Raw genomic sequence first — 15,385 nt, forward strand, 5'->3', positions numbered from 1 at the left:
AAACGTTCCCAGTGGTCTTTTAGTTATGATTATTCTGTTTTTAGGCATAACCAAAAAGAATCTGTGTCATTTTCTTTGACATAGTTTCTGTAGAGCGGCAGGAGTTCACCTCTAAGTTGTGGGCAGGACTGTTGGCACAGAGTAAGCTCGACCATTTCCCATCATCCATCTGTTTACGCTAGCTTTCAGCCCCTCACAACCCCAACCTAACGACATGGTGCAACAAACATTTCAAGCAATATTGGGGTTTCGGTCCAGTCGTACAGTTCTGAACCAGACGAAGAAAACCAAGACATACATGGATCTATGTGTCTGCAAGTGGATGCATCAGAATGGAGCAGAGCAGGAAGCTGTAGTTTCTATGTCATTGCTACAAGCTTTTTCCAACAGAAGTATTCTTCTGTGCTCCATCTTCACAACAATCACAGTAAAGTATTACTCACAAATGCAGTTCTAAGCTTAATTATATTCATATATGTCCTTCTTTATGAGAAAAATGACACAAGAACATGTTTAAAACACAAAAAACATGGAGTGGGTCTTTAAAAACTTGTACCATGTGTCCTGTGAGCCAGATAAACTGCCAACCAGATGTTTTTTTAAGTTTAGCTCATTTCAGCAGAGAAATATAAAAACTCTTTTTGCTCATAAAGAGAATTGTTTTTTTAAAGGGGCCTGGAATGTACAATAGTCTGCATGCATTTTTTCAAGCCTTAAAATACTACTGTAAGATTATAAACCAAAAAAACAAACAAATGTCATATTGATCCTTGAAATAGAGAAAACCATTTGTCAAATCCAAGCACTCATAACCTGTTCCTGAACCTGAAGAGATCGCAAAAGGATCAAAGGCTGCAGTTCCTAAAATAACCACTAGAGGGTGGTTTCAAAGGGCAGGATGGATGTTTGAATTTTGTTAGAGCTCAAATGTTTGCATACCAAGAATCACAGGCTTTTTCTTTTTTACTAGAATGGGGGTGGACCTATGAGTGGACTCAAGAAAGTTCTCACTTAATTTTGTCAATCCCAACAGGCTGTTTTTGGAACACTTTAGAGGTAATAACTGAACCTTCTTTCCTAAAGCTCACCCACTTCAGGCTTCATTTTTTATTTTCAGAATCCACTGGGTGATGTCACATAATGCATAATGGGTTCAGGCAATATTCCTGAGTTATGAAAAGGGTTTTGCACATCTGTTTGCTGTGTGCCATGCTTCAAACCGGTGCCACGAGAAACCATCTTTCCCAGCAGCCTTAGCCTGTTAGTAAATTGTGGTTTCTGGTGTGCTGAGTGCTCTGTTTCCACGGGAAAAGGTTTGTCAGACCTTTGGTCTTAATGTCTCCTAAAAAAGCATACATGTAAGCCAAGACCCATAGAACGTCACATTATACTGAGAGACTAGTAGCCAATGCCTTATTTGCTTTTGGTGGTTTTTCTGAGCAATATGAAATGCATACATTTAATGTATGGTTCCTCACAGCAAGAAGGCCCCCGGTTCAAGTCCCGGCTGGGGAACCTGAAGCAGAACGCCAATGGGGGACCTTTCTGTGTGGAGTTTGCATGTTCTCCCTGTGCACGCGGGAGTTTTCTCCGGAGACTCCGGCTTCCTTCCACCGTCCAAATGCCTGCTTTATAGGTTAATTGCTGAATCTAAATTGTGCCTAGGCGCGAATATGAGTGTGCATGTGTGTGTGATTGTGGCCATGGGGACGGACTGGCGACCTGTCCAGGGTGTCCCCTGCCTCCACCCACGAGTGGCAGGGATAGGCACCGGCAGCCCCGTGACCCCAAAAGGGAAAAAACGGGTTTAGAAAATGAATGAACATAAAGTATTACCGGTAATAGACTTACATCTGCAATAATCATAACATTGAAAACACCATTTTCTTTACAGCTTCTTCACACAAACTGCATCTGAGATGCTTCCTGAGTTTAATTTTAATAATAAAACTTCAGTTCAAACAAATTTGATAACATTATTGTTGCTTTGCAAATACAAATATGTCAAGATATTTGCAACGCCACAAACTTTGACCATTTGTAAAAGAGTTTCCAGTGGTCTTTTAATTATGACTGTGCTGTTTTTAGCAACAAAACAAAAAAATTCATTTCCCAAAATATAGTTTCCACAGGGAGAAAGAAGTTCATTAGAAATTCACCTCTGGCATAGAGCAACCCCGCACCCCTTACCCTCCCCATTACTGAGAGCGCGAAGCAGGAGGCTTGTGACCTGCCCAGCATATTTTCTGTCTGTAAGCTCCTTTTCAAATGACATTTTTTTGCCTGCTCCTGATTCACAACAATTTTAATAAGAAATACGCAGAAATGCAATTCTAAGCTTAATTTTCTTTATATATGTCCACCAACATGAGAAAAAAATCCACACGAACACATTAAAAACAGTAAAAGGGAAAATTTTAGTTGGAGAAGGTCTTTATCATTGAGCGCAATTTCAATCCTAATTTGTTGCCACGCCATTGACTATTCAATGGTGGACATGAAACTGGAACTCTCACCAAGAGTCAATAGCAAATCCACATAATAAAATAGAAATGAACAGGTTTGCAAACTCCCCAAGAAACCTTGATCTAAAATGAAAAATTAAATATTTTTGTATGTAATGTCCATTCAGTCTGAATAACTATGAAAGCTTTGCTGCGGTAAAAGAAGAAGAAAAAATATGCTCTTTTGTTACCAGAATACCAAAATATTCCTTGAGAAATTGTAAAAATACCATAATTCAAATAATATATTTTCTTTTTTGTATGCTAGCCTGGTTACTAATGATCTGGACCAATTAAATGAACTATAGCAATACTGAATTAGTTTGAAAATAATTTGATTTAACAACTGTGAACAGTTTTTTAAAATTTAACGCCTTGTAGACAGCTCAATTGTAAAAAGTGGTTTTGAAAAACTGATATGAATTAAAACCTTTTAAAATTATATCTGTTCAAACTGTTTGGACTTCAGTCTATCCATCACTTTCTTTTTAACCTCATTTATTAGGGGTGGAATGATTAATCAATTTACCGGTTTCTGAGGCAAGTCGCTAATCAAATCGACCAAAACCATTATAAAATCCTTTCAAAATGAAATAAATCGATTACATCAATATTGGAAAATATTATTTTGATTGAGGTACAGTAGGTTTATTTTACTGTAACATAAAAAGTGCTTCACAGCGGACAACACACATGTAATTCAGCAAAAAAAAACTGATCAGTCCATCATTCCAGTCCAATGTGTGGAAACACTTTGAAGTTCTAACAATGTTCCCTTTGGATTAGTTTGATGTGGAAAAACAACAGTGGGCGGAACTTTAGAAAAGTCAAATGTGAATTGACATTCATTCTTGTATAATTGTTAGTTTGTACACATATTTAAATTACACTTGATTATCTTGAGGAAACAGAAGGAATGTGGAAAACTTCTCCTGCTCTGTTCAGTACCAGGTATTCACCTCTGAGTGTCACTGGTTGAAGTTTTGGGTAATGATGTTCTGGATCAATTTATGTCAGTGAATCAGATTAAATCAGATCTTTCAAAAAGAACCAACATCGACTATGAATCGGATCCTCGACCACAAATGATGGCATGAACTGAATGGCTAAAATGAATCATTACACCCCTAGTATTTGAATGAAAACAAACAAACAAAAAAAAAAAAATCTTGTACAACAGGTACCCAGGAGTATTGGCTATTCCATCAATACTTCAAAGCCATCACCTCCATACCGGATCAATATCATCCCTGCAATTATTTTATGGACAGTACTATTATTATTAAAAAATGATAAACAATTATTTGTGGTATCATCACTGTTCAGCAGAGATGTTATTGACAGCTTTGGTTTTAATAAATAACAGCCTTGATTGAATGTTGGATTAAATATGACTGCAGTCCAGCTGTTCTCTGTACTGTATGCAGCTGCTTGAAACACGCAGGCGGCAGACGGCTGCAGACAGCAAGGTAGCCTCTGGTTACAAACTTTGGACCAATCAGGACGCAGCTCCTCTTCCTGCTGCAGGAGCAGCTCAAGTCCAACCTGGAAGACAGAAAGATTCCGCTCCTTCCGCCTCCTGCCCTCCGATACTCCTCTAAATGTGTCTGAGGAGCACTTGTCCCGGTGAGGACAATGTTGGGGATGTACGTGCCGGACAGATTCTCTCTGAAATCGTCAAAGGTCCAGGATGGAATCGGTCTTTACACGGCGAGGCGAGTGAAAAAGGTTTGTCCGGTTTGAAAAGGTTTAGACCGACTTTTAAAGTTTTTTTTGGGGGGGGGGGGACTCGACAGTCTTTGAGGGGGTCGGGAACAGCCTCTTTTGGTCGGCTCGGTCCGAAAGCGGGGCTGTCAGAAAGCGGGGCTCGGTGACGTAAAAGTGCCACGTAGCTACAGTATCTGCAGCTGGTTTCACGCAAACGGAGGCGCAAACTTCACACAAAGTTGAAAGAAAGTTGGAACTTTCCCCCTTCAGCTCCTTCCCGGAAAAGCTGTCTTCCTCCCCCGGCTGTCATGCTTTGCATTGAAGCCTTTGATAATTCCAGCTGTGGATGAACATGAAGGACAGAGTTTGGCCACGCCCCTTCCAGAACCAGCGGCGGTAGTGATGTTCACGGCTGTCCCATTATCCACTACACTGATGCATTGTGGGTAATCCCGTTTAAGTTACTGTGGAGACATTTGGAGTAGTACTGTACTCCCAAACTGACTCTGCAGGAAAGAGCTGGATTTTGATTTTTTTTTCACTGTCAAAATGACTGACATTTCATGAGAAGTCAGTTACCACGGAAATGATTGTGAGGCTTAATCACAAAGTGCTCTCAAATTGTCACAATATTAGAGTTTTAGAACCAAAAATTACACTCAGCTTTTCAAGCAGCAGTGCTGGATATCACCAATGATTCCCAGAATGGATTCGATTTGATTCACCAGAGCCTGGATTGATGTGATTCAGGATTTTTTTTCAATTCTTCTCATGCACTCTATTTTGAATTTACAGTTTACAAATGTAAACACATTTGTATGGAAATACATTATTATTCTTTATGGCTGTGTCCGAATTCCCACCCTAATCCCTAACTACTAAAATACTATTGTGTGGGACTTGTAGTGCCCTAGATTTTAAAAGCAATTTGTACAGCATCCTCACCACCATGCTCACTACTTTTTTGTTTTGTTTTTAAACGGCGAATATGATGTCATTGATTTCACAAAGGGAAAATCTTATCGATATGCGACAATCATAAATGAATCCACTGTGTTTTTAAAGATGAAAACGTTGATATATGTTTTTAAAAATGCATTGAAATAAATTTTCTTTGCAAAAATTGTTCAAAGACAATGCATTGTGGTCTATATTTGCCAGAAAAGAGAGCGTTGTTGCAGACTGAGACTTCTGGGAAATTTTGAGGGTACTCGATTTTGGAATTGTAGATTCTGACAGCACTACAAAATGGCCAACGCAATATATAGTGTACTATGTAGTAAGTAGGGAAGTAATTCGGACACAACGTTTGACGATATCCATATTTAATCAGCAATATATGTTTAGGTCGACTAAGTGTTAACATTAGCCGTCCTATGGTTGTTTCCATTATAAGTTAGCATCAAGCTAGCAGACTTTGGCTTTACTGCTTTTATGTGTCAGGCCACAGGAAAAAGAAAGGCATACAAGATCAATTCAGATTGATTGATCAATTTTATTAACCCAGCACTATCGAGCGGTGCAGGAAAAGACAAACAAACGGGATTTTGAAGATTTGATTTCTTGTGGCATTTTTGGGAATATCGGGGACTTAAAAAAACTTTAACTTACAATAGCATTTCTGAGTTATTTTTAATGAAAAATTGTTGTGAATCAGGAAAAGACAAAATCTTTTATCTGGGACATAAAAGCTACAACTAGTAGGCCAAAGTCTCTTTGCTCTGCTCCACTTTTTTTCTCTCTAAATATTCTTTCTTGTTTTCCAAAACTTTTCAGCAAACATAAACATAACTCAGCACAACACGGATCAAAGGTCATAAAGATTCTTACGGCAATGCTAACCAAAACAAAGTTTCTCCTCACAAGGTTTAAAAAAATTATATGTAACATACCATTTGGAGAAAAAAAGTGCTCCATTCTGATGCATCCACTTGCAGACAAATAGATCCATGTACGTCGTCTGAGTTAGAACCTGGATCTAAACTGTACGGCTGGATTGCTGCAATATTGCTCACCATTTTTGTTGCACTGGTAATGTTAGGTTGGGGTTGTGAGGGGCTGTAAGCTAGCGGGGGTTTGTGTAGACAGATGGAAGATGGGAAAGGGCAGAGCTTACTCTGTGCCAACAGTCCTGCCTATAACTCAGAGCTGAACTCCTGCCGCTCTACAGAAACTAGGTCCTAGAATATAGTACAGGTCTTTTTTTTTATTTTGGCCAAAAACCGCACAATCATAATTAAAAGACCACTAGGTGGTCCTTAAACAACACACAGTTTAAGTTGAAGAGGGACTGAAAGTACAATTGATACAGTAAAAAATATAAACTGTACAGTGAAATAATAATAGAAAGGCTGTAGAACAGCAAATATTAAACAAAGTTTAATATTTAATCCTTAGTAGATCTTTAAGCAATATTAATTTTAAATCTTCTATGGCACACTGCTGGGGTTTCTTGTGTCTGCTTGTTATTCGTTTGTTGATTTTTTTTGAAAGTGTTGCTTTCTGTTTTGAAGGGAGAAAAGTTTGGTCCGTTCGCTGGTGAGAAGAAGCTGCCCGGAGAGCTGGATGAAAGCTCCGACACCAGACTCATGTGGGAGGTAAACGCACACATCTAAGTTCAAAACAGACATCTGAAAGCAGCAACACAATGAACTCAATGATAATCAGACATTTTAAGCTCACTTAAAAAAAACAGGTGTTGATAATATAAGATATTTGCCAGATGCAAGAATTTAGATTGAATCTGTTTTAGCCATGTGGGATCATTAGGATAAATTGAAAAGTCTTGGAAAAAAACATATTTTAGGAGAATATTAGTTTTGAAATATATTAATGTTGATTACTAGTCACTATGCAAACATCAAATCAACAAATAAAAACTTTAAAAAGTAATATTTATGATATTCATTATTGTACTGTTTGCACCTCTGCACTGCATTATAATTAGAGCTAAAAAAAGTCATTTAAAACGGATCAATTTTCAATAAAATTGACTATATTTTTGAAAAAAAAAATCATTTATTCTCTGTAAATATGTTGTTGTCTTAACATTTTTTAAGCACCTTTTTTAACATAAAGGTATTTATAGTACATATTTTTTTATGTATTTTATCTGTTTTTTTTTTACCCTCTTCTGATGTCGTTATAGCTAAAGTAAAACAGCGTGCTAGATTTTTTTTTTGCAACATTCCTTTTCTATAAAGCCTTTCATGATAGACAAAAATACTTATGTATTATTATTATTATTTTTATACATTTGTGGGATAAACACCAGAGATAAAATTATGAGTTTCTTTCCTTCTTGTTTCCATTAACCATTAGGAATGAATGTACAAGCAGTTAAAACAGCTGAGGGACTATTTCTTGATTTGAGGACTGCAGATTGAAGTTGCGGTCAAATAATTCTAGGTAAGCCTATCCCATGGTGAAAAAAAAGGTAAAATATGTTTATCTGTTTGGAAAACCAAAGACAACCTCCCGCCGAGGTGATGGCAGACCTGCCCGGACAAACACAGGTGCGTTAACTGCTTCTCTGTGATAAAAAGGACTTTGAATTACGTCGCAGATCAATAAACCAGCTGACTTTTATGTTATGTTGCTGAGAAGGCGGATGGAAGACAGCAGCGTGCGTTATCTGTAGCGGACAGACGGCGAGGCGCAGACATGCGCGTGCGCGTTGGCGTTCCCATGTGATGCTGGGATGCTTTGTTGTACAGAAGGCGGGGCCCTCAAGGTGGCGTTAGACCAGGATGAAGAAACACCCATCGCTCCACTTCTGAAAGGTTTTTTTTTCCGTTTTGTTTCAGGTCCGTGGCGGTAAAGGAGATGTTCTGTATATTCTGGATGCGAGTAACCCCCGCCACGCCAACTGGCTGCGGTTTGTCCATCAGGCGCCTTCACAGGAGCAGAAGAACTTGGCAGCCATTCAGGTAGTTTTCCACTCCGCCGCCGACAGACCTTTCATTCTTAGACCCTGAAAGTGGAAATGATAAACACAACAAGCTGTATACATCATTCACGCGAAAAACTCCTATTTGCCCTGGAAAACCCTCAAAGCCGGATCAAAGCCTTTGTCACGTTTTTTCTGTCTAGTTTGGATCAACAAAACAAAGTTTGTTCTTGTAGTTGTTTTCCAGAACCAATCAATGTCTGCTCAAGTTTGAAGGAGACTGAACAGCCCCACAAACTGAGCGATTCTGCTCGGCAGTTCTGATCCTTATTGTCATGGGAATAGATTGGATGTGAGAAGCGAAAATCTTTTTTAATTAAATTGAGCGATTCCTCTCGCTTAGTTGCTCAGTAAAAAAAAAAAAAATTCTCGTTTTGGCAGCAGGTTCCTCTCTATCCAGATGTTTAAACCATTATGAGGCATTTGCAATGATTGTAAGTTACAATTGGAGACATTTTTACCTGCTTTCAATGTGTTTTTTGTATCCTTATAAGTCTAAACATTTCTTTATTCATTGTACCAACAAATAAAGTTTTAACAACAGAAACAAAACCTCAGAGTTTGTGAAAACGAGATAATTTAAAAAAAAAACATGCCGATTCCTACGGTTGTGAATGCAGAGAGCTCACAGTCTGGAAAAGTTCACCGTTTTATTTCGGTGAAGGAAAAATAAAAGATGAACAGCTCAGGCGTAATAGCCAAGTTCCTGACATAAGGGGTTGAACACACAAAGTGATTGGCTGTTTAAAGGTCATACATGTGAGTTAAATCTCTGTGTTTCATCAACAATGACATTTATTGTTTAGCTTTCCTCTTCCTAATCATTATTTATGTACATTGAGAATCCCATAATGAAAACAAAACGATGCTTTGATTTTATTAGCCTGACCTTTAAGGACAGGAAAGTTAATGAAGACATTTTGAAGGCCTTTGATCTTTGGCCTTAATCAGGCTTTAACTGGCTGTTTTCTGAGTGTAATGAGTTCAACCCTCAGCGAGCGTCAGCGGACGCTCAAAGCTCCGTCCGTAGAGCTTGTAACTGCTTTAGCAGCGGGTGTTTTATCTCCATCAGGCTCCGCCTGCACTCCATCACACACTGATGTTGAGGGGCCGCGCGATGATTGTCCTGATTTGTTTTGCAGGACGGGGAGAACATTTTCTACTTGGCCGTTGACGACATTGAGACGGACACGGAACTTCTGGTTGGCTACCTGGATAGTGACATGGAAGAGGATGAGGATGAGGAGGAAGATGACATTAAAGATGAAGATGAGAACAGCAAAGAGTCCAGGCATCTTGTGGAAATGGGTACAGTAGGAGTTTTTGGATTTTCTAAATATTGGATAAAGATGACCACTTGAAGGGATAACAATGTTTTTTTGCTGTTTTATTTTATTTTTTTTAATCTCTGCAGAGCTTGTCATAAAGAAGGAAGATCACCCCTGCCTGCTGTGTGAGAGCAGTTTCCCCAGTGAGGAGATCCTGGCTGCTCACCTGCAGAGTCTGCACCAGAGGCCAAGCACTGAGGAAAAAGAGTTCAAATGCAGGAACTGTGGCAAGAAGTTCCCCATCAAACAAGCTCTGCAGCGTCAGTAGGTTCATTCCGCCATCACTGATCACCTGCGCTTAACTTAACCAAAATATGCTCCAAGTCTTTCTTGGGAACTCACAAGCCCTGTTGTTCTCATTTGGCTCCTTTGCCTATATTTTGATTCCCTCTTCAGTGTTTTGCATTGCTCTGAGTCGCTGGATCCATCAGGCGACTCTAAAGCTCACCAGTGTTCCTTTTGCCACAACTCTTTCAACTCAGAATCTAGGTAATATACACAGCCGTCTCTACCCAAACCATTGACTGTATATGAGAACTGGACTGAGTGACCTCTCCCCCCTGTGTTCCTAACAGGAAGTACCCACTGCCCCTAAGAAGCCAAAATCCCATAGACGTCTGTAGAGAAACAAACACCTATTACTCAGTCGTTCTATTTGTCAGCACAACCATTCTTGCTCTTATACCTTTTTTCACGTTCTTGATAATCCTCATTTTTCATTTCATGATATAATTTCAGTATACAAGCTATTCAAGTTATAAACTGACCAATCAGATGCCTCACTAAAGTTTGTGGTCTCACGTCAAACGTTCCAAGCGTTTGATTGACAGATTTTCCCGAGCTTGCTTTCAGTGGTAGGAGTGTGGCCTTCCAACAAGCTTACTCCTGATTGGCCAGGATGGTTGCCATAGAAATTTTGACTAGGACCACCTTGAACCAATCACTGCTTACTATTGATTTGGGGCCAGAAATCCATATTGCTAAAAAATTGTGACTAAATCGACTTCATTTTGTTGGAGCTGTAAGTAAGCCATTTTCTATGGGTGACGTCACGCTCAGTTGGTCCAGTTCTCAGACACAGTCAATGATTTAAACAGAACATGCAAAATGACACTTTGCTTTTGAGTTATCCAAGTAACGTGGCACCTTCTTTAAGCCTCATGAGCTCATTTGACTTTTTTCCTGCAGTTTCGAGCAGCATAAAGAAGCCTGTAAAGGGGATGCCAGGTTCATATGTAAAGCAGAGAGCTGTGGAAAAAGATTCAAGAGCAAGGACGCTCTCAAGAAACATAAAGGCAACGTTCACACAGGTCTGGATCTACTCTGCTCCACACAAATTACGGGATTTGTCTTTCCCGTGTCATGAATACAGTTGTTCTTCGGCAGCCTTTGCTCTCACAGAACGTCAGCGCAGCTGCTCGACGTTGATCTGTGAAAATGACTTGATTATTATTCATAATTGCTGACCTATGTGTTCTAGGGTGGCTCATTCCGCTAGATAATTGGCCGTTCAAAGCGATTCATGATGGGATGTAGGGCAATGGGAATCTGAGAGACTTCACGAGTATGTGAGGCGGAGAAAGCTGAGATCTGAACCTCAATTTCTCCCAAACGTGGTCAGGACTGTGTGTGTGTGTGTGTGTGTGTGTGGTTGTGAGGGAAGTGGATCAGACACTTCAGAATCTGCATAATTTAGATTAGGGATGTCACTGGTTCCATTACAATGAGATAACTGGCAGTGTGATTATTACAGCTAGTTTTCTTGACATGTTTGTTTGTCCTTTTGACTGATAGGAATTTAAAACCCTCTCTTGTTTAGGGAGTGGAAGGCGGAAGCTGATATGCACCATATGCAACAGAAAATGCTCGTCTTCCCTGAATCTTCAGGAACACAGAAAGGTGAGGCTTTCCAAACATCTGCTCTGGAGTTTGATTGGTCCCAACCAGAAACGTTACATTGAAAGGATTTATAGTTTTGCTTTCACAAGGATGTCTGTTTGGTACTATTTTTTGCTGCATGGTGGTGTCCATCCCTCTCTGCTGTTTCTGGAACCCCCATCTAACCACCTCATCTCAAATTCCCATCTTTTTTCTCAGGCTTCTGAGTTCACTTATTCCCCCTTTATGATCAGATTGTTGCAAATGTATTCTGGGTGACACAGAGCAGAGCGATGGTTTCTTTTTCACTAGTTCATCCCCCAAGTCTTGTGAAATTTAAGAGGCAGACCATAAGGCTTTAACCTTGGCGTCAGGATTCTCCCTGTTATTGATGGAGTGCAGATTATAACACGGCTGTTCTCAAGCATTTTCATGCTGATAAATATTAGTCTAGTAACTGTGCATATTTCCCTGTCTTTGGGCCTTGCGTTTGCTGTTTCAGTCACTTGTGTTTGTGCAGTGCTTTCCAGGCTGCATTCCTCTAGTGCACAGAGATGTAATTTCACTATAATTATCTGCTATTAAATAAATCACATTAAATAATTGGTGTTAGTGTAGCTGACATGTGAGTGGTATTGTAAAGACATGTTACAATTTGCTGCTTGTCTCTCCGGCTCCGATCACTCTGTAGTGAAAGTGAATAGCTAGATGCATTGGTCTAAAGGGTTTTGTCCATGTTTTCTATTGGAAAACTGTTGAATTGCTGGTACAAAAAGTCCTGTCCTTGAACTTTTAATTGAACAGCCACTAGCATTCACACAGCTGAGTGGGCAAAATACGTCCTTGGGATTGACCAAGTAGTAGTGACCCAGTAGTCATGGCTCTCTCTGGAACCGTTAGGTATTTAAACTGCCAGTGTTAAGGAGAAACATAATAGATTCTGTCGACTGTCGGTCAAAATATTGGACTTACCCTGTTGTCTTATGACACAACGGTTTGTATTGGACTTGTCTGAGGCCAGATTATGAGCCCTGTTTGGTCAGTGGTTTTGGTTTGATGATATTGAACTTTTAGATACTGGCATGAAGGTGGAAAATGTCTATTAGAACTAGAGCTGGGCGATATGGCCAAAAAAATAAAATCTCCAATTTTTTCATTCCAAATTCGATTTTTATCAACTTTTTCCCTCTGCTTTTACTTTCTTTAACAATATTTGTAAATGATGGAATATATGTAATAAAAACTGTTATTTAAACATCGCCTTTGGAAATTGGCTCTAACACAAAGTTCAACTACATACAAGCTGTTTGTAGAGCAATGCAGCAGCAGATGTTTAGTGAGCTACCGCTAGCTTGAGCATCTCATATAGAGAAATACTAGAATGCACTTGGCAGAACATTTTTGGATTTCGCTGCGTGTAGTTTGATGCTCTAAGTTTGAATTCACAACCCCAGAGACCAAAATCTTTTTTTTGACTCACCAGACAAGTTGGCTGTAAGATATAGAAATAGCGTTTTGCATCGTAGCATCAGTGTCTAAGGCTATGTTTGAATTCCTTATAGTGCACTATTATGTGCACTATATAGTACACTTAATAGTGCACTAATAGTGCACTATATAGTATATTTTAATGCTGTTCGAATTTACAACTCCAAAATCGAGTGCCCTAGATATTTCTCTGATGTACCGGATCTGTGAAAAACCAGTGTGGAACGATGCTCACTAGATTGGCGAATAAAGACCCCCATGCATTGCATTTGAGATAGGGCTGCACGATATGAAGAAAACTTGCAATATGCGATATTAGTAATTAATATTGCGATAACGATATAATTTGCGGTATATAAACAATTAGCAAAACAACCAAAAATATTATTCCCATTCCATTACAACAGCTTAAAAATTATACTACAAATGACCCTTGTTGACATAGGAGGCGAACATACAACATAATAGGGCGCCATCCGATTAGTTAACAACGTGAAGGGGTCCATCTGATTGGTCAAATGCAGAAAGGGGTTCTTTCAATCCATTAAACACTTCAAGCTGCCATAAGATTGTTTGGCCACATCTAGGGTTGTGCCGATGGACGATATCATCGTCCATCGTGATGGGTGACTGACATCCCGATGGAGAGACCACCATCGTGATGCCACGCCCCCGCCACGTTGCGCGTCGACACCATAAGCCGCGGTTAAATGTACAAAATATCTTGATGGGATCAATGGTCGGATTAGAATCCAACCGTGTAGATGGGCCCAGAAAAATGTTTTCAGAATATAAAAACGTTCACTAAGGTCACACTTTCGGTCGGAATAAATCATTCGCACATGCGCAGTAGGGTTTGAAAAACGGAAGGATATAAACTCCGCCGAGCGGCTTTTTTTCTTCAAACTTTATTGTATGTAACAATTCAATACAAAACATTGTTAAACAGCGCCGAGCGGCTATATACATTGACATGTCAGCTCGGTAAAATACGAGATGATCTTCTAAACGTGCTTTTAATAATGTTACGGTTATTATGAAACACCTGTTCGCTCATCATTTGAATTTTAATCCGTGTGGTCAGTGCTTTTTCTGAACGAAGCCAGGATTAGCAGTATGCTAACACGGGCTAACAACATTAGCTTTGGGTGGCGCTGCTTGCTGGCTGCACGTAAACATGTAAGAATAACATCAGCCTTTATTTAGTCGGGACACGACTGGAAACACAAATCCGCGTGATTGTTTGAATGTTTTCTAAGGACTGAGCGACATTTCTGCTTTGAAGCTCAAACCGCTGTGTGTGCTGACGATCCGAGCTGTGCTCAGACACACACTTTTAGACCCGGTTCTGAGTTCGGTTGCTTGTACCCCTAGAGCTGCGGGACGGATCGCAGTCTTAAATCTCCCGCACATAGCGGCTCATGTACCATCAAAGACAAAGCTGTAAGTCCGCACTCCCCCGGAAGTGCGGGAGCGGACTACTTCTTTTCTATTTTGTTTGTTACTTTTTTTGTTAAAGTCACTTCCCTCAGTTTATACTGGATCATCGCGGATTAGTCATTAGTTGGGAAATAAAATGAAAAAAGCAAAAAAACGAATAGCAGTTATATAAGAACGAAAAATGTAAAAATACCCCCCCCCCCACCCCCCGACGATGTCATCGTCCATCCCGATGGTTGACAGCAAACATCGTCAACGGCCAATTTAAGGGACATCGCCCAACCCTAGCCACATCTAAGGTAACCATTTATTGCAAATTTGCTGTCTTTTGCGATATGCATATTGCACAGCTTGATATTGCAATAACGATAAATTTGCGGTATATTGTGCAGGCCTATTTAGAGAGTTTGGTCCATATTGACATGATAGCAACAGGCAGTAGCTTCAGATTTGTTGGCTCCACATCCATGATGCCAATCCTCCGTTCCACCAAATTTATTTATTTATTTTATTTTACCAGGAAATTCCATTGAGACTACATCTCTTTTTCAAGGGAGACCTGGGCCAAAGGGCATCAAATCCCAAAGGTGATATATTGGGTTGTGATCTGGTGTCTGTGGAGGCCATTTGAGTCCAGTGAACTCATTGTCATGTTCAAGAAACCAGTCTGAGATGATTCCAACTTTAAGACTTGGTTCAATAATTATCTGGAAGTAGCCATTAGAAGATGGCTACTTTTACTCTGGCTACAGTGTGGTCATAAAGGGAGGAAGATGGTCAGCAACAATACTCAGGTAGGATGTGCCATTGGAACGAGGCTCAGTTAGTGGTAAGAGGCCCAAAGTGGGCCAAGAAAATATCCCCCACACATTACAACACCACCAGCAGCCTTAACCATTGAGACAAGGCAGGATGGATCCATGCTCATAGGATTTTGATGGCAAATTCTGACCCTACCATCCCAATGTGGCTGTAGAAATGGAGAATCATCAGACCAGGCAACGTTTTTTATAATTTTCTATTGTCCAGTTTTGGTGATCCTTTGTGAATTTGAATCAAATCAAATCAAATCAAATCAAATCAAAGTTACT

General features: G+C 39.8%; 1 protein-coding gene across 1 annotated transcript in view; it reads left to right on the forward strand.

Annotated features, from left to right (window-relative positions):
• The first annotated feature begins 3,942 nt into the window (after window positions 1-3,942).
• The window catches only part of prdm5 (PR domain containing 5), a 61,196-nt gene continuing 49,753 nt past the window's right edge, over window positions 3,943-15,385 (forward strand). Inside the window, exons 1-8 of the mRNA XM_004068394.5 lie at window positions 3,943-4,232; window positions 6,725-6,808; window positions 8,018-8,140; window positions 9,303-9,468; window positions 9,575-9,752; window positions 9,885-9,977; window positions 10,677-10,798; window positions 11,308-11,387. Of these exons, the coding sequence (XP_004068442.1) occupies window positions 4,140-4,232; window positions 6,725-6,808; window positions 8,018-8,140; window positions 9,303-9,468; window positions 9,575-9,752; window positions 9,885-9,977; window positions 10,677-10,798; window positions 11,308-11,387 (939 nt within the window). The 5' untranslated portion in view covers window positions 3,943-4,139. The remainder of the gene's footprint in view (window positions 4,233-6,724; window positions 6,809-8,017; window positions 8,141-9,302; window positions 9,469-9,574; window positions 9,753-9,884; window positions 9,978-10,676; window positions 10,799-11,307; window positions 11,388-15,385) is intronic.

This window comes from Oryzias latipes, chromosome 4 (assembly GCF_053564925.1).
Source record: "Oryzias latipes strain Hd-rR chromosome 4, Olatipes_Hd-rR_3.1".
In the NCBI taxonomy this organism is placed as follows: Eukaryota; Metazoa; Chordata; class Actinopteri; order Beloniformes; family Adrianichthyidae; genus Oryzias; species Oryzias latipes.